The following is a 20,879-nucleotide window of genomic DNA, read 5'->3' on the forward strand; positions in this document are numbered from 1 at the left end:
CCGTTCTGTCCTTCGTTCTTCGATCCGTCAGCATGGTGTAATGCAGGCCTGGATTTTGGGAGGATTCCAAAGAGGCCGAGAGGAATGTTACCCTAATCTGAGCGAACGATGGAATCCCGGTATGCAAATTCACGGTGAATATTAAACGGCTGACATTGTACAGTGGCCTTCTGGTTAGTAATGCATACTAATCGTACTGCGGCACATAACGCCGCGCGGTGGTGTAGATTCCAGAAAAATCGCCATTACTTTTGCTTATTCTGACATTTGAAATAATGATCTCTCAGGAGCTCGTAAGGTAAAGAGGTGGTGAATTTATCGCTTGAGCTCGCAAGAGAAAATATGGTATAGTGATTCTTACATATATATATGTGTATATTGGGTTCTCCAAAAAGTTCGCGACAATTTTTAAGAAAAATTCAAAGATATATTTTCTGGAATTACGTACGAACCATTTTGTTCCACGAGCTTTCCACCTTTTAACGTTCCACAATTATTTGTGATGCGAAATGAAAATGAAGAAAAATCTTTTTCTCGCGTATGATTACAGCTCCTTGAGTAACGCTATAGTATAATTTCTTTTTATATACAAAAAAAAAAAATGATAAATTCCATGCCTCCAGTATTTTTTATTTTTTCATGATTATTCTGGATTTCGTTTCAATGTACGCCGTGAGTTTGCATTAGTATAAAGAAAAAGAGGATACGCAATTGGAACAGAACGAACCGAATATATCGGATAACATGAACCGGGTAGATAAAAAAAGAAAAGATTTCGCGAATCAATCGTCTTTTGTGACGATGTTCACGTTCCTGAAAAATGCACGAACAAACTATGGGCATGGAAACGGTATTGTATTCACAGCGATTTAAATAAGCTGTTTTCTGTAAAGCCACGATAGATATTGTAGTATCCGCGCCTCCCATACCCAACAATAACGAGTCAAATAAGAACGCGAAACGTAGGGTACGGGATTGGTCGCGTAGGTAAAGCGGTCGACTGTGGATCCGAGGATCGTGAGTGTTTTCGAATCCCCGTGTCTTATTTTTCGTTTAGACTCCTACAATATATACCACCTTTGAATTAAATGGAACAGAAAAACTAATTATTTAACAAATTTTTCTAGGTCAACCGCAGGAGAACAAACAGAACCCACCTCTCGTGTTTTTAACGGAACGCCGGATTAATTTATTTTTCATTTGGATTACTTTCATCAAATTTAATAACATTTACAATTGCAAAAACAGGAAACTTTTATATTCTATGTATCTCATTACGACCGAGTCGACATATGTAAAGATATGAATTTACATAAACATCCGCAGTATAATAATGACACTTGGTACTCAAATTGTAGTGAAATTGCAAGAAATGTCAAGAAGCACCAACGATGACTTATTTTCGTATCTATTCTGTACGTATCGGTATTAACAAGTATGTATTACAATTAAATTGATCCTATCGTTATAGCGTACCAATTGACTGGACGCGCATAAGCGCGGTTAGCGTCCAAGGGATTAGATCATGCAACAGTTTCTTGTATCGGTGTTCTGCGTGTGGAAATTAATTATAATCTGGCCTTGTTCCCACAATCTCTGTATATAATTCAGTTCTGGGAATGTAGCATTTACTGGTGTGTACTGGCCTAATGGTTGATGTTAAGATCTCTTCTTGACGCGAAGTTTGATATCAATGCTCCGCATCTTTGAAACCGTTTAGACGATTAATCAGACCTAAAGCAAGGCTTGCCAAGCAAGCCTTACTGGAGAGTCTAGCAGATTTAGGCCGAACCGCAGTAATTACTCTTGATACTGACATGTAATTACTTCTTGTTAATTAATTATTCAAATTACCAAAGAAAGCAAATTATGCTAACTATAAAGTAATTTGAAATTTCCAAAACAACGACGAAAACAGTTTCTTTTTTAACCTCTGTAAGCTATCTGTATTATTATTATTTAATACAAAATATTGTATTCGTTCGTACACGATCAATATCATTATTATTAATATGCGTAATTATGTAATAAGGCATCAACAGAATCCAAATGTTCTTTGTATGTATCAAAAATAGGACGAATGATATTCAAGTCGTACTTCTTATCCGATGGCTAAATTATAATTGAATAATTTTGTAAAGACATTTGCTATACCGTCGTATCAATTAATGTTAGGTTATTGCTTGAAAAATTTCACTTATTTTCCTAACGAATAATTTATGATACGACAGAAAGACAAATAGGCATCGCTATGATTTTTATTGTTTAATTTTGAAACTTTACATTTGTATAAGACAAACATAGGTTCCTGTTCATCTGTTCACTTTCCCTTCGATTCGATCTCGTACTTTCTTTTGCCAATATGCGCACTGCTTGCATAATCTAGAATAAATATTCCACCGCTATCTACAAAGTCGGAAAACAGAAATGAAATATAAAGCTTATTAATTCGATTATTCTCTTTGCAGTCATCTGGTCCGTTGAGTTTGAAGTAATTGATTCCGAAGGCTTTGCAAAGTAAGAAAATCTGATGCGACAGGTAACAAACTCGATATTAAAAAAGAACGTCCCCTGGGATAGTTACAACGCGATGAAATTTCATCTCCACGACCTGATCTAGAATCTTGTCACGATTTTGAAACGATAGCGTTTAATCTATACTCGAGGCGGACTACCAACAGATAGAGGAATATAATTTACTGTCAGTTACTTCTAAACTCGTGTCAGATCGCCGAGATTCAAAGAAATATGGCCATGTTCTCGCGTCGTGGTGCAAGCATAAACTAAATACGCTGTAAATGTTCTGTAATCAGCGTGTAGAGGTAAAACATGTTCCCTTTCGTGATTACTGACATAAAGTCGTAACTGTTACGTGTTCAAGTACCACTCTATTTTACGATACCTCTTTGATTTCACTATGTGATCTGCATAAACAATTTTAACCATAAACGTTACAATACACGGACGCGAAAACCAACATGACGAAACTATCAATTACCATTACTTGTCTCTAATTGATTAATACAAAGAGCGTTTGATTTATTCAATTCTCATTTGACAACACTGAATTGCGCAATGCCGAAAGAAATCAGCGACAGTATATGAGTACTACAGTTTACCTTTTTTACTAAGGATGTTGCCATAGGCAACATCTTGGAAGTTGAGTGCCACACAGCTTTCGGAGAAAATACTCTTAGCTCCCTGTTGCGCCTTCCTTGGAGTTTTGTTTTCCGACCGTGGTTACCGGCATAAAGTCGTTCTCAGGGCAGATGTCGGCTGTGTTCGTCCCCGCTTCACAATAAGATCGCGACAATCTTCTCAATGCGCCGAAAACTAGGATGTTCGAAAACGAATCGATACAACGCGGAGCCAGTTGGCTCAGCCTTCTGCCAGAAACGCATTCCCATGAACATCGGATTGTTCCTGTCTGCGTAGCATCCGAAATTGTTCGTTGGACAACTGCACGCAGAAATCACCTGAAACAAATACGACGTTCTGTTGTATTTAATTGTAATCGTATGTACATTTTTTTAGGGGAATTAAGGGAGGAAACATTGGTAGAGAAGATAGAGAAACAGCGAAAGGAAAGGAGAGGAAAATAGAGAAATATAGCAGAAGACCAAGGATAAGGATACGGATTAGAACTTAGAATGGTATACAGAGCCTACGGTAGTTTATTGTTAAGCCTTTGTAGTATGTTAAGTGTTACTAATATTAAGATTGGTATCTAAGGCAGGAGTGTGGAGAAGTGTGTGAGAATGTGAAAATGGATGGACGATTTGTAACCAAGTCCATTTCTTGGCTGAAAAGCTAAAATAAATATATATTTACACATCATATGTACATTTCTGTACATTTAACTCCTTCTAATTAAAACCTAAACTACACATCGATATTTCCTTTGCGTTTCTGTCGGAATTTATTCTTTTCTTAGCAACTTAAATGAGGTCGATATTTTTAGATAATATAAGACAAAAAGTACACGGTAAAGGTATCATTCAAATCCACTTCGAAAGTAACTGTGCTGTCCAATGTTTGAAGTATGCGAGTAATTTAAACGGCGCCGCGCTTATTTGTGCAATAACCTAATTTACCACCAAGAAGAGACCGCTTTGTGACCTTAACATACTGCACCATTCACTGCGGCTTTTATTGATCTCGATAATTAATTTCAAGCGACACCTTGCTTCATTCTCGAGGTCACCGAGAACGAATTCCATCGAGCACGCAGCATCGAAGGAAGGAAGGAATTACTAAGGAGTGCGAGCTGCTTCGTCGGGATCATTACGAGATAAACTAATATGTGCTAGACCATTATGAGCGTCATACTTGAAATTCCGCACCGCCTCCGTCTTCACCCTTATTCAGCTTCTTTATTCGCCCAGGAGACGCCAAGTCTTGTCTTCATCTTTCATTCCCGTCCTTACCATACCGAGCTCCTTAGAACGGAATTTTGTACATTTGGACGCAGCAATTTCATTTTTCCGTTTCTTTAATTAGTCAAGATACTTCGAATAACATCAAAATACTTGGAATTTTTCTATCGCTCGTCAACTTTTTTATGTAAGTAAAACTTTAAATAACAGCATGGTTAGTTTTGGCAATGTAATATTAATTGCGTGTCTTTTTCCCACAATTTCTGTTTTGATCTCTTGACTTGTTGTTATCAAGTGGTATTTTTTACTTGTCGTCGTGGTCTTGTTCGTTATTAATCCTACATAGACTTAAATTATGTTAATATTTATTGTAATTTCAACGTATATAAATCTGAAAATGATTTCAAAACTTTCAGAGGAAATGTAAGTTAATTAAATAATTTTAAGTATTACGTTTCTGTAATTAATATTAATAGATCAATATTATCTATTTTAACCGTATTTAACAATGTGGTAGTTGAGATAATAAACAAATAACAACAAGAAGAATATAACTCCAAGTCGCCGTTTCTATCTGTAACCATAAATCCATTTTTTTCAAAGGACACCTGAGACTGTCTTTTTGCCTAAATCTACTACATTAATTTTCCCGAAACACGAAAACTTTCGAAACAAAGTGTACTTTAAGCTAAGAAGCAGCACACTTAACGTTTTTTCCTTTAAATTTACGACTCATGTCCCACAGTAAATTTCGCGCGGCTGCAACTATAAAGCACCAAGAATATTGGCTAAAAGAATTGAAATAAAAATATCGGTAATATAGCAATAATACAAATCATCGCGCCATAAGAATTACATCACAAATACATGACTTAAGTACCTAATTATTCGACAATTGCGATATCAGTTTTACTTTTGTTAAATTTAAAGCACTTCAGGAAATAAACTCTCTTCGACCACAGACTTCAAAGTTTTGAACGATAAACATTCGTCAACAAGAATGCAAATTTGTTTACACAATCGAGTATAATTCCCACAACTAGAAATCCCTTTTAATGAAACGTGGACTAAACCTAGATACGCTTAATAAAATATCTTACCCAAGGATAAACCGCTCGACGATCGCGGTTGTTCGATTCCTAAAAATATGAAGTTGAAGAAATATCGATTCTAAAAATTCTGAGGCTGAGCTACGCTCTTAACTCCGCGCGCTTCTTCGAATTTCTAAGGAAATTTTTCCCGTGAAGTTTTATTCCGCCAATAAATCGATTCGCCGTACCCCATCTAAAGTCGTCGTGCACCGTCGAAATTTCTATCGCTAGGAGCCAAAAGTTTCTTCAGGAAGGGAACAAGTATGTCGAGGGGAAAATTCTGAGCCCTCGTTTCGCTTTCACCCCTAGCTATCATCTAAAGGAACCATCGAATATTCTGACGAATACTCGGGAAATATGGTTTTATAGGCGAGAGACTGAATAACCGCAAGTATTCGTAGGCGGTGCAGATGTTACAAAGGCGACGAACGAACTGCTTCGTCGATACTCTCGAAACTGTTGGACTCTATGGGAGCTCATTTCTTCACCCTCCGATATATAAAATCGCTCGAGCGAGAGTATCGAGTATGCCCATTACGTTCTTGGAATAATGACGATCTGTGCATGAACGTTAGTCATTGTAAGAGATGAACCCAATTTTAATTGAAACCAGGAACCAATGGAATGGAGTTAATTAAAATTTAGTGAAAAGAGAAAAACGTCAGAAGTAAACAGAGAAGCACATATGATCCTGGTAATATTCAAATAAGAGTCCTTTTAGACGTATTGATACTTTTGACGTCAACGTAAAGCTCCAAAGGAACTATGAAAGTACGAAGCACTTGAACTGAATACAGAATCGGTAAATCCATATGCATTGCTACATCAATCAAAGGAGATTTATTTGTCTTTTCTGTTGCCTTCGATTTAATGATATCTTCACGATAAAATTGATCGCGTAAAGGAAGTTTACGATAAATCTACTTCAGCTTGTGTCCTAAATTCCACTCTAGATGTTTACTACACAGTTCATCAATCTTCTATACGATTGACAGTAAAATACAGCTGCAAGCATTCCAAGTTAAGTATACCACAGCAAATATTTAGATTCTTCCTGAAATTCAATTTTTACCACGAACTTTACAATTTTCATTTGCGAAAATAACTGTCTTATGAATAAACTGTACGTATAAAAAAGTTTAAAAGTATAAAATCGTCTCATTGTACCTCTATAAGATGATATTTCTCAAAAATTAATTCAACGAACATAAACATTTGTCTGAGCCCATTTCTTGAGAGCGTTAATTGTTCAAAAGTTGCATCCTTACTTTTATCTTCACCAAATTGGCAGCAATTGAAGCGAATCCATAAGAGAAACAGTTTCAGAGGACATTAAATAAGATGAGTTTGAAATTGAATAATCTAATACATACGAAATTTGATTAATTCAAATTATTGTTAAAAAGGACGATTAGATTATTTATTTTATTAAAAAACATAACTGCTTCCGTCGGTGTAGTAAATGATCTAAACACACTTGCTCGTATTTCGCGTTTTTTTCAGGAATTTGGTCCGCCCAAAGACGAACTGTTACTACTTGTTGCAGCCTCCAAAGATTCCCTCACACTACTCGGAGAATAGTCTTTCTTTTATCGACGCTTCTCTGGTTATCCAAGACAAATGGAACCTCGCTGTTTCCCAGATTATCTTGGACAGATGTCGTTTGTTAGCTGACAAAAAAGCTGGTGTTTTCTTTTACTTCGTGGCTACTTCGCAATTCATGAAGAAGGATAACAAAGTATTCCTGATTGAACGCAATCCTGTTCTTCTAATGATATCAATACTATATTCTCTAAGAATGTTTAAAAATACTTAAAGTATGTATGTTTATATGTATAGTTATACATACAGTATACGATTATAATACAGTTATAATTATACAATCATTATAGAAAGTACATTTAATGTAGTTCTAAAAATATATATGTATGTATATTTATATAAAAATATACAAAATATATTATGTTAATTATATAAAAATATATATATATCGTAGTTATACATTTATATGTATTGTAGTACTACATTTTAATTATGTATTTTCTATTTATTTCATTTTTTTTTTTTTTTTTGTATTTTATAATACTCTGAAGCGGGTCCAAAAGAGAAATCGAATGTAATCATTTATTTATCGACGAAGCTAACAGTTTTTAAATTTAAGAAGACGAAAAATATTATCAAAGCATACGATAAGAAAGCAAGTCAGTAATGTACGATACAACTAGAACTAAATTTAGAAACTTACAATTTGTAGAACAAAGGCAAAGCATGGAGTCTTTCTTCTGATCGTATCACGATCGTTACGTCATCCTTATAGAAATAGGTTCATCCTATTAACGTCTCTAAACCATCCTTATAGAAATAGACTTATGCTACTAACGTCCACACCATCTTTACAAGAATAGGTTCATCCTATTACGTCGGTACACCATCTTTATAGAAATGGGTTTATCGTTTTAACGTCTTCCTGCCATCTTTACAAGAATAGATCCAGGTTCCTTCTGTTTTGCTACGTATCTTCTCGTGAAGCTATTCAAGTATAATATACACACGGTCAGTGTAATAAGTATTCGTACAGGAACCATTTATTTCGAATTAATTACTGTACGAATACTTCTTACACTGTATATGCAGCATTACAAAGCTTTTGTTCCTTTACGATATTTAAGCCAACAACTACTAAACAAACGTTCAAATATTCTACCTTCCAGAAGGAAATTTTTATTTAAAGCCTTCGTCCTTACTTCACTGATTGTAAGTTTTTAAGTTTGATTATCATTACGATATGTCTCGCTAATTAGCTTACTCATTTTATTTCTTCATACCGATAACAATTCGAATAGTATCTCTGCTTCAGTATTTATTTATTTATTTAGTCAAATCAATTTTTAAAAATCAACCGTTCGAGTTCCGCAGTCAAACGGTTAACTGAATCAGAATGAAATTCACCGTTTTAACAGAGATTGCACGACAGTTTAACAATGGGTTAAGTATAATCGTCAGAGTATCTGTACTTTAAAATTCTAATGCGAAAATACAGAATCAGATTCAAAGTTTCCAAAGTGCGCTGTGCAAAGTCCAGCACAAAGTTTATGGTATAATGCGTGGAAAAACCAATCCAAAGTGTAAGTTCCTATAGTTCCAAAGTTCAAGGATTTCCAATCTTACAAACTAAGTTAATATTAAACGAGAAATTGTGTCTTCTTTCTTTCAAAACAATCTTGGAGGATCACGGGTAGAAGAAGGGGCGTAAGAATGATACTAAACGAACTTTCTATCAGATGTCCTGAATTATTTATTGATTCGAACATCAATAGGTGCGAAAATTCATGAAATGATTTTTCTATTTTTTTTTTTTTTTTGTAATAAATATCATTTTTCATATCATTTTCATTTCATATCATCCTTTTAATGCGTTACAGTGAATCGCTCATTTTTTAAACTTCCTTTTGTCCGCCACTGCGTACGAGAAGCAAAAATTCTCTTTTCAAATTTAGAAGATTGCTCATAAACGCGTGTAAACCTCTTGTAAATGCCACTAGTGTAAAAACGTCGAAACCTTTGAAAATGGAAAACAAATTATCACGATTCTCCAATACTCTATCCACCAATTACTACCAAAATCGCCGTGTCTCCGTAATAACAATCGTCGACCTATCATCCGGAAAGGATTTAAATACGACAGTTATTGGAGCAACGTGCGGTAAGGTTTACAATTAAGTTCCACGTGTTCGCGATGTACAACGGCAATCTATACCACATGAAACACGAGGCAAATATTTACGGTGCATTCTCCACATCTGCGGTGTCGATCGTAAAGTTCAGAATAGACTCAAGTGAAATAAATTCAGATCGTCCGGCAGGATATTCGAGCATCGGTTACACACACACACACATATATATATACACGGTCATACCGGAAATATTCAGTGGAAAGGATTCGTTCTACTGATCCGTCGGTTGCTCCAGTTAACCGAGGGAAGGAAATGGACCGCGATATATGCGGTTTAATCAATATGTCTGGGTTATGAGTCGCGTAAAGACTCGTCGAAGTCTTTGCTCGACAGGGAAAAGGGTTCTCGACGTACTATGTTTAACAGCCGGGCCAGGGAAATTGCTTTTGTCAAGATTACCCTTGAGTCGTTTAATCTCTCCTCTGAATGCGAGTTAATGCGGCGACATAAATGGTTTCTCATAAGAGAGAACGATCGTTTTACGGCCCTATAAAAATCCTCTGGCACTAGCCATCCGATGAAAACTAACATTACGGTTCTCCGGATAAGTGGGCGCGGACAACATTTACTTCGTTCCACGGCTCGAGCCTTAATTCAAGAGTAAATGGCAGAGCGATGCACGGTTGTTCGATAGTAGGTACTTTTTGGAAAGAAAAGGAGATTTATAGGCAGAGGTCACCTAACCAGGATTCCAACTTAAAGGGGAACACCAGGTTCTAGGCCGAAGGATATGCTGATGTTCGAGGATTTCTCCCGGCGATATTGAAAGTTTAATATAGAGATTTCACGCATACCTGTGACAATAAATATCATAAGATCTCTTCTGCAAGAATTTAATAGGTGAAAACCTAATACTCTGGTTAAAATCTAGAACTGGAAGGATATGAAGAATTAACAGCGGAAATTGTTGAAAAATACAAGGATTTTATACGTATACTTGTACAGACTTTTTACTGTATATACGTTTATACAGACGATTCAACCCTTTGCGGTCGTATTAAAGGGTCTAGCAGGATAAGGACAGGCAATCGCCCAATTTTCGTTGCTATTATGTGCCGTGCAGTGCTTTTGACCTAAAAGTAAAGTTTAAGAGTAATATGAGGGTAAACACCCTTAACTTTTATTATTTTTTTTCTCGGTTACTATTTCGGATATTTAAATTCTGCAAAAACGAAAATATTCTTACTTACAAGCTGCGTCTCATATACATATTTTGTTCAGGGTATTTTTTTGAATTATTAAGAGTAGAAAATAAATAATTTATTTTTTGCGGGTGGTGTTTGCAATCAACCTCGCGAGTGACACCTACCAAAACAATGATGATCGGTTATTTAATCGACACAGGTAATAGTTTCAGAACGGTCGGAGTCCTGGAACATGGTTAAATAATTAAAAAGAAACAAAAATACCATTCGTTACGCTCCGTGCAATGGGATGAAGGAGAATGAGATAATGGTCAGGACACGCTACGCGTATCGTTACAGCTATGCTAACGAAAAGCTATGCTAAAAGAAAATTTGCACGCTTCTTTTGCAATAATTCGTAACTCAAAAGGCTCTTATCCCAAAAGGAACTTATCCCTCGAGTAATTGCAATCAATTTAAACTACGAAACATCTCGCAGTTGGCTGTGAATAGGTTAACAACAATCACGGTTTAGAATAAGCATTCGTTGAAAACATTAGCATCGATCAATTTCTCTATATTTTGATACGTATATTAGTTCGTGCTACTAAAAAGTAATTTCCGACAATAGCTACAGCAATCGTTAACAGTGCTTATTGTTCTAACAATGATCGTGGATGTTATTTTGCTGAAATACTCATGCTTCACGAATTCTGATTCTCCATGAATCGAACGACACTCGAGCGAACCGTCGATCAATAATTGTCAACCCCTACCCCCATTGCCATTTTTGAACCAGAGATGACCAATCATGATCAAGTATGACAACTACTGCTCATTGCTGCCGATGCTTACCATTAGTGGGCGTTATCGGAAACTCCATTTCCTCGCTCGTCACATACAGGGTGTTTCTTTCTAATATGTCAACGCTTTTTGATGGTGAATAAAGATAGCGATAGGTCGCTAATAAACTAAACGTTGATGCGACCTTAAACGAATTCAAAGTAAAAAAAAATTCAAAGTAAAAGAAATTTAAACAAAATATCATATCATAAATTCTCTTCAGATGTTACACCAAGTGGTTAAGTGGTATGCCACAAGAAGAAATAGGCTGCAAAGAAAAGTAGTAAACTGTTAAACGAAATTTATGATCATATTATATAAAATTCTTTTCGTTTGATGCAAAACTTAGCTAAGAAAAAAGCGAAACATTCGTAAGTTTCAAGAAAATAAAACTTACGTACCGTCAGATAAACAAAAATAGAAACCAAGAATGAGTGAATAAAATTCTATTATACAGGCTGTTTCTTAATATGCGGCCACTTTTTGTGTTATCGTAATTGATTTTTGGTTTAAAAATAAATCATTTCTGCTGACAACTTAAATTGCTAGTTACTTCTAGTATGAGTACGGTTGAGTATACTCCTGGTCAGAATCGAGCAGATTAATTAATTTGCAAGTGTTTTTCAGCTGAGACATTGGATATGTTCCTTACAGCTGGCGTTGTAGATACTAAACACGTAAAACGCCTCAATTTGGAGAACGTCTGAGTGAAGCGTACAAATGACTAGGTAATTAGTAATCTTCTCGTCTGTGGGTTGTAGTCCAGAATTCGAATTCGTGAACCATGCTACATACATTAGCTTAATGAATCTAGTTGTTGCGATGCAACAGATGTCACACACGAGATCTGTACCAAAAAAATATCTGATCTGAGGGTATACCTCAGTATATACAAAATTTAATAAGCAAAGTTTAATGCGTTGAACCGCGAGAATAAATTTGACAATGACCTAAATATTCACGTGGACTCTAGCAACTGTTGGATGCTGAAATAAAGAATGTAAAACAGAATCGTATTAATATTTAACAGTGAAAGAAGAAGTTCCCGTAATTGAAATGAATAATGGATGTGTCTCCATTGATTCGCATAATCATGGTAATAGACACCACGGACGTGTAACGAACTGAAATCAAATATAAAAGCGTCGCCGACAGATGTAGCTATTACTTCATCGTGGCAAACGGTTTAATTGTTTCAAGACTAATTTGAACTCTGATAGCGGGCTCGAGACATTTAGTTAATGTCCAACGCACTTGAAATGCTAATTCACGAAATTCTGGTCGTATTACGAACCCGTCAGAGGCTCTCCTCTCTCCACGCTTCTCATCCTCTTCTCGAAGGCTTTTGTGCTCCACGACCAATCGATCGACTCAATTAAAACCTGCCACCTCGGTTCGTGCTTGTTTCACGACGTAATCAAGCTGAGATAAACTTGATCCCGAAGGCAACAGTATCCTAAACTTAATGACACCTCGCGAACTGGGTTCGAGAAACAGGAAATTTCTATGGAATTACGTTAAAACTATATAGCATATTGCCTCGCCGAGCACGTTGGACAACTAAGCTTCGAAAAACACACATCTGCGTTTCATTTTCTTTTATTTGTTTATAGAATTTCTTTGTAAACTGCGTTCATTGTAACAATTGTATTGTTCCCTGAAAGGGTATCTAAAAATATGGTTACACGAAAATCTAGTGCAAAGGTTTAACGAACCCCGTAAGTAGAATTGGGGAGAAATGGTCAGATATGAATGAGTTGTATCGTGTCCCAGACAATATTAACCCTTTGCACCGGAGGCCTTCTTTTCTGGTATCTAGCAGCCACTCGAGATGTTTCTTAGCATTCTATTGCCATGAATTCCAAGCTATCTAGATTTGAGAATAAAGTCACCTTTACCTCGGCGACAATCATTTTATCGACACTTGGAGCTCCAAAGAAATGAAACCTGAAGAAACATTAGGTATTGTAGATTTGCTGCGTGAAACCTAACTCGACTGAGTCACTCTCTGAGTTGACTGAGAGTCACCTCTGGAGTGCAAAGGGTTAAATAGACCGTCTTGAAGCGTGCCATGAGTCGTTTCGTAGATTTGTTTATGCACGACGTACTACTTATTAGTACATGATACCTTAGCTCGAGAACAACTCTCCCCAAGGGTGAATTTATCTTGCCTAGAGAGAAAAGCTTTCCTCGTTGTCTAGATACGAACGAAAGCCGTTACGAGGGAAATTTATCAAGCAAAAGTGTTGCAGCTAGGAAACAACGTTGCTAAATCAAAAGATCGTCGAACTTGCTGCAGGTAACTACGTTTACATCACTTTTTAATATTTTACGCAAAGAAAATAATGGAACCGAGAATCGCTTTCCATTTCTTTCAGCGTAATTGTTTTCCAACATTGTGTACGTATTTGTTTTGTTAAGATTTTGTATAATATTATCCGAATATTTCTGAAAGTACGTTTTACCTATTGCATCGTGGAACTAAGTATATTATTTTCGTTTCACCAGAGATACCAACAATTTCAATTATTGTAAAATTAAACTCGTATAATACGTGAAACCGGGAGATAAATTCGATTAATTTGTAGAGCAATCTGTTAAAAGTGTACGCTCGCGTGGTGTACAGAGCGAAACAAGAACTGCGAGGAATATCGATGTTTCGGGAATTACGGTTAACGCGTTAATCTTGGTGTAGAGTTGCGCATGTTTTTCAATCCATTTCGATGCGTTCTAATTCGAGACACACCTTGCTCGTACAGGTTTGTTGCTCCCTTGCACGCTAGACGGTTTAAATAATTTTCTTCCTGCATTACATCCTACGTGCGCGTCAAATAGATCTAGGACAGGTCGAGCATACGTATACCAAAGCTCAAAAATATACACGGAGTAATAGTAAAAGGCGAGATGCCTTCAATACGAGACAATTTATTTCTACTAAATAAATGAATACAGTCTCGGCATTAAACTCGTGTATATTTTTACGACAAACACTTATTTTTATGAAAACAAATTGAATTGTATACATTTTTAACTCTTTTAACATAATAATGAAACTTTTATTCTTTTATCTTCTTAAAATTCTTAAAAATAGTGTTTTTTTCGTTTCATGCATACCATACTAGCCTCTTAAATGAAATTTCTACTAAACTCGTGACTGTTTACGAAGTTTATATTTATTAAAAAGTTTCATTTACGTCAATTTTTAAATAACGCATGTCTGATTATAGACGGTCAATTTTTTCTTGGCTGATCATACACCATTCTCGTCCACTTGTCCGATCATAGTCAACTCCGTTCCACTTGTCCGACCATAGTCAAATCTCTTCCACTTGTCTGGCCATAAACACTACTAACAAGAACAAGTCATTTGCCCGATCATAGCCTTCTTTCACTTACTCTAATTTTCGAGCAATTAAAGCAAAGGAAATTGCCTGTGCAAAAAGGTCGCTAAGTTCTTGCCAACTCGACCACAACAAGGAATTACGTTCCAGGAATAAATTACCGACGCGAACTACCGAATCGATTATCGATGCATTTTCAATCCCACCTACCTGTAACTTTCGGTTATCGGTGCCGTTAACAATGTTGCCGGTAACTCGCGACACGCACGCTCATTTCGACGTAATCGGACAGAAATGTTAGCGGAAGAACTTCTCTAGCTTTTACGAACAGTGCAACTTCCTGTCGCATGTACGCATGTGTGACTCCGGTTCCACACAAAGGCTACGGTGCCTTGGACCAAGTATTGAGTTTCATTGTTAATTTCTCTTTTTATTTTTTTTTCCTCCTCGGACAACGCTGGTCATTGTACCAAATATTAGCCTTTTGTTTGACGAAAACCGACGAATTGGTCGTGAATTGTGCACCATCGTGGAAAACGGCCCTTTACACGTGCACCAACTCGCAAAAACCGAGATCTTTGAAAGAATATCGATTTCGCGACAGGTGGATGCGAATACCCTTCGTTAACCCTCGTTTGTAGACAGCTGAAATCGACTTGAAAAAAAAAAAAAAAAAAAAATGAAACACAATATTACGTTGCATTCTGCATGAGAAATAACAAAACTGGTTTTCTACGATTGTTTCAAAAATTGTTTAAACATTATTCTGAAGGACAAAACGTCAGGCCTGTAATGAATATCGAATAGTAGTTGCGTGGAATACTATTCTTATTCGCGTAGGTGCATTAGCTGAACGCATTTAATTGGGTGTAAGAGATAGATATTTTTGAATGTTCATCTTTAAATGAAATGACGGATTCAGTTTTGTCATGAATAACCTATAATTCTCTCTGTGAATTATTTTCATTTTTCATTATCTCCTTGATAGAGTTTAAACACAAAACACCCTTTTCTTCCGACTTGATTTTCAAATGTTGAGGTTTCAAATTGAAAACGTATTTTTATTCGAATAAAACGCGGGCTATGTTACTCGGGGATCGTGTAACTTTCTATTACTGAACAAATTCTTAAAATCGGTTCGGTAGCTACAGAAATTACCTCTTATAAACAAACAAACAAACTTTACCTTTTTATAATTATTAGTATAGATGAACTCTAACATTCGCCTTCGAGCATTAATAATATCTCGCACCGGGAAAATCCGTTTGATTATACACGAGCAACCACGAAATAAACGAATTCGTTTCCAATCGTGAAGCAACAATAGCAAGTTGGATTTCCATAAATAATTTAAACCACGTAGGCAAAGATTGTGCCAGCATTTCGGTTCGCAGTGGTGAAATTCCGACATAGGCGTACTATTTAAAACCGTAACACATTTACGAGCGAAATTTACATCTAATAAATAATTCGATACCTTTGGACTGTCCGTTTTAATTAAAACCGTCCCGATCGTATCGCGTGCGTCACACACATATCTCGAATGTAGTTTCGCTCAGAAATACGCACGATCTGTCTCTGCAAACTTGAAATCGTATGTAATAAATACCCGTTTATGAATTCGCATAGGTTTACAACGTATCCGTTAGATACACAAAATATTATCGCCATATGAAACTTTTGATGCAAATATTAACGTCAATCGAAACCAAAAGCAACAACACGATATTTGACCTTTCACGACGAGATACACAGCCGCCAAAATTATGCGGATACTTTCTCGATTCTAATAATTATCTGACAAAATTTTAAAAAATCATCAACGTATTCGACTAAATCTTATGTATTTCATTTTTTACCATAATCGGAGTACGTTTTATCTACATATCCATCGCGTGCTCTTATAATCGCATTTACAAGTACTGGCATCCTGGCTAGTAATTTTTGTTATCATTTATGGGTTAATATCGGACCGCTCCGTTTGTAATAACTCCCGTAAATGTTTCAGAAACCCTCCGTCTGTAACTGAAAATAATACAGCGCAAACACATCCCGTACGTTTACCGTTATTTAACGAATTTAAATAATTAAATTTTTCAATGTAATACCGCTATTGTACATTAATTGCATACTTGTTACAGCGCTTTGTAATTAAAATCACATAACGATGATAACGTACATTGTATACGACGCACATTTGTTAAAAATGCCGAGCGTTCGCATATTTTTGAACAGCGGTGTACGTACGATATGACATCCGAAATCATTTCTCTTTAAACAGAAAAAACGAAGACGTTCTATAAAAGTCAAATAAAAATTGAATTTTATGAATGTTTCTGAAAAAATAGACATTCAATTTTTATCTAACGAAATGTAAGCATACGATTGCTTTAATTAGCCATCTTTAAGGCGTTAAAATCAACACTGCCAATAAATAGTCTTCGATTCGAGACTGAATATACTGTATTATTTCTTGTTATTTTGTTGCTAATATCTATTTCATTATGCAGAATTTGGAAATCTTTGAACGGTATGCGAAAAGTTAAGCTTGTGCGGTTTAGATGAAATAGTAGCGTAGGAATATTATCCAAACTGCGAGCATTGCTGGTCCTCGACGAAAGTTTCAAATATCCTGACTGTTGCTAGCTGTTCCATGTTCTATGTTCTCTGTTTGTATTAAACGAAATTAGTAAATTGTATAAAGTAACAACGCGAACGAAATCCATGAAAATGATAAAACTACGAACAAAAGAAACGATGATAGCCATAGTAAAATATTCAATTAGTGACTGCGACACGTTCGTTAATCTCGTCGAAATCGTTTACGATTGGTTATTAATTTTGAACGTCGACAAATAAATTCTCACTCTGGACTAATTTTACGATTTCATCCCCTAGATTGTTGGAATTGGCCACTGCGGGACGTTGTTTAATGGTCGCGGGGAAAGCGTCGAAGAAAATGGAAAGGCTCGCTGGAATATCGGCAAGGAGCAAATGATACAGTTAAAGGGAAACAGAGAGCGATGGGGAAGAGGGTGGAAGCAGCCGTTGGCTAGGAAATGGCTGCCACCTGTAGCTATTGATCGGTAGGGCGAAGCCAAGTGCGTGTAGCGAAGTTCCCCGTCATCCCCTTTCCAACCAGATCGAGCCAAACGTTGTAGCTTACATCCGTTACTAGTCGTTGTCTACGTTCACATCCGGTTTTCCCTTCGTCCACTTATCCCTTCCCCAATGTGGCCAAGTTTCGGACGATTCGTCGCGTTTTTCCTATGGCTGAGCACACCAATGTATCACGGTCTTATCCCCGCGATACATTCAAGGTGTGCCGAAATCTGTAGCATCAGGAACCAATGGGGAATATGCTTTGAAATAAAAACGTGAGATAAAATTATTTCGCACCAGGCGTACCCTTCGAGAACATTTATTTTGAAAATTCGTTTCAGTCTGTCTCAGTTTACTTGTTACTTGTGTTGGCATCGACAGATTGATAGCGATTATTATTACCTGTTTTTATTCATCCTTAATATCGTTGAGCTAGGAAGTGTACGTGTTCGTATGTCGTCTGCTTGAAACGTATGATAATTAACACGTAAAGGACAGACTTCAATATCTTTATATTTTTTAATAACAATTCTATATGCTCTTACGCCTTTTGCTTGAAACGTACGAAAATTATAATTCGAAGGTCAGATTTCAATTTTCTTGTATTTTTTCATAATAATAGTGCTAGCCATTTAATCGATTACATTGCGATTCAACCCTGTGCGACCAATAAGGCCATATGTTTCTATAATACAAATATTCTTTTATTTATATGTACGAATAATTTTGTGCTTACTTTATGCGTTTATGGAGTTTTGTTTAAAATTTGTTTCTTACGTACTCTTTGAAAGCTATCGAACAAATAATCGTACGGACTGTGTGATCCAATTATTTGTTTTTCTAGGAAAATTATGCAAGAGAATTACTTTACAAATGCAATTGTTGAACCATATAATTCACTGTCGGAAAGCATATATAAGAATACGTATATTCAAAATTTTATCTAGAATTAACTGGTAGTTGATTATCGCGCGAGTGACCCTTCTTTAATTTTGTTTTATGTAGAGTCAACCTATGTCGATAAATACTACTCTATTTTATAGAATACCTGGTATACAATATAGAACGTTCGAGTGAAAGCATTACTGGAGCACCTCTTGATGGAATCGCGACCCTGAGCAACTACCACGCTGTTCCCGTCGAGATAATTATATTTCCATTTTAATTAATACATCCAAAACCGCTCGACCTTCTGCACGGTCGCGCTGTCTCGATTTATAAACCTCCTATTCGCGAAAAAGAATCGGTCGCGCAAAAAAATCTGTTCACGGGTGGCGAAGGTCGACTTCAACGCCGTTCGTCCCTAGGGTATATTCTCATTTTCGAATGTTTTTTTAAGCTTGATTCTTGCTTGAGAAAAAAAAATAATAAAGTAAGTCGATTTATTGAATCGTAAACTAACGATACCAGTGGTCTTATGTCGAACATACCAAATATTTATTTATTAAGTGCAGAAATTAATTTTGCGTCTTAATAGTCGATCGTTTATAACTATAGCTCGAGTAAAAATATTTTATCTGCTTCGGGAAATGTAAGTTTTGGTGTGCTATAAAGCCCGAATAATAATTAATTCTAACAATTTAACAAACAGAAAAAAAAAGAGAGCAAAGAGAATTAATAAAGCATTATTGATTACGGTCACCCGATAAATAAGTAAAAATGAACGCTAAACGTATTCCCACCATGTTTTCCTCTCTTTTGCAATCTAGATCGCAATTTGTCGCTGAGATACTACACGGCGTATAATGAAAAGAGGACAGGCGTGGCAAAGAATTTCATAAAGTATCAAAGCGATTTCCATCAAAGCAAATGGAAAATTTTAATCTCATATATTGTTTACTTTTCAAGCGGTATACGCTGTTTTTCAAACATTGATCTAAGCATCAGATTTGCATCTGGAAATAGAATTTCTTCTCCGATCGATCAATCTGTCTATTGAATACAGTAGCGAGTATCGATTTTAAACAGAGTCTACGAGGATGAATTTTTTTTATTGGTAGAGAAGTCTCGTAATGTGAGGTAAATGTACCTATCGTCAAGTATCGCATTAAAAAATAAAAAACTGAAATAAATCTATGTTATATTTACTATCGTGCTTTATATATACTGATATCCTATATATATACACATATAATAAAGTTGTGAAAAAGTATTTCAAAGATTTAGAAGAAAATGAAATATTAAAAGTTGCGAGTCGACCTTTTGAATACCTTGATGTAAAAATTATTACACCTGTCTGGGATTATTTGAACAGACCTCGAAAAAAACGGGAGGCAAATAATCCAGATGAACCAAATGGCAAAGTATTCCGAGTGAAATGATTAAAAAGTTATATGAATGTTACTCGGGATGAGTCGACGCTGATAAAAAGGTAAAAGAGTACTAAATATTACATTTATATGAATTTATACCATTTTTGAACAAATTTCTGACAGTACACCGTACAATAATATTGGTAAAATAAAATATATAAGCTAAATTAACAATTCGTACTGTTTCTTTAGCGGTCGAAATGTAAAAGATGTAATATATCATAAAAGGCCTAATACTTTTGCACGGTACAGTGTATGCAACATTTATTGCATGAATACGTTGGTGAAAATCACAATATTTTAATTGGGCGCAGCTTCCCTATTTACATTTCATTAGATAAATATGCCGGTCTTTAATTTAAACTTCGTGTCAACGTGAATTTCATTTTGAGTTTAACCTGATTTTGGTTTCAATTTCTCTCTGGCTTTCGAATTCTGCATCATTGAGTAGCAATGAAACAGAAATTGACAGAAAATGGGGTTGAGATATTAGAGTACGCTACGAAACCACTTTTAGAAAATCAAATTGAAAAAGAAACGTTTAGCGTGGGTTAAAAGGCACGAGGATCGGACGAGAGGAGATTGGAAAAATATTTTCTAAACCAGTGAATCGGAGTTCCAAGTCCGTGCAATCAATAGGAGGATTTTCGGCCGACGGTCAACACAAGAACGAACGATTTACCATTATGGTCTGCAGACAATTAAGTACCGAAGAGAATACGTAGTAGCCTAGAAATGTTTCTATAGAACGCAAAATTAACACAAAGTAAATGGACCATTTAGACTCAATATAATTACAAAAGATTTTTTAGTAAGAGAACTTTGTTTTTCAATAACACAATTTCTTTATTCGAAACGGAAGTACGCACGATTACTAGTAATTATGAACGATGATACCATTTAAGCGTGGGGATTCGAGTAAAATGTTGAAAATATAGCTTTATTCATAAATTTAT

At 35.8% G+C, this 20,879-nt stretch overlaps 1 protein-coding gene across 7 annotated transcripts in view; it reads right to left on the bottom strand.

The window, feature by feature from the left end:
* The window catches only part of LOC128891134 (regulating synaptic membrane exocytosis protein 1), a 145,866-nt gene that overhangs the window by 93,454 nt on the left and 31,533 nt on the right, over nt 1-20,879 (bottom strand). For all 7 annotated transcript variants that reach the window (XR_008460764.1, XM_054150368.1, XM_054150367.1 and 4 more), the window contains exon 2: nt 3,120-3,476. Coding sequence is in view for 5 of the 7 variants with exons in the window: in XM_054150368.1 (XP_054006343.1) it covers nt 3,120-3,152 (33 nt within the window). In the remaining 2 variants the exon portion in view is untranslated. The remainder of the gene's footprint in view (nt 1-3,119; nt 3,477-20,879) is intronic.

The sequence above is a fragment of the Hylaeus anthracinus genome, unplaced genomic scaffold (genome assembly GCF_026225885.1).
Source record: "Hylaeus anthracinus isolate JK02 unplaced genomic scaffold, UHH_iyHylAnth1.0_haploid 12001, whole genome shotgun sequence".
Taxonomy (NCBI): domain Eukaryota; kingdom Metazoa; phylum Arthropoda; class Insecta; order Hymenoptera; family Colletidae; genus Hylaeus; species Hylaeus anthracinus.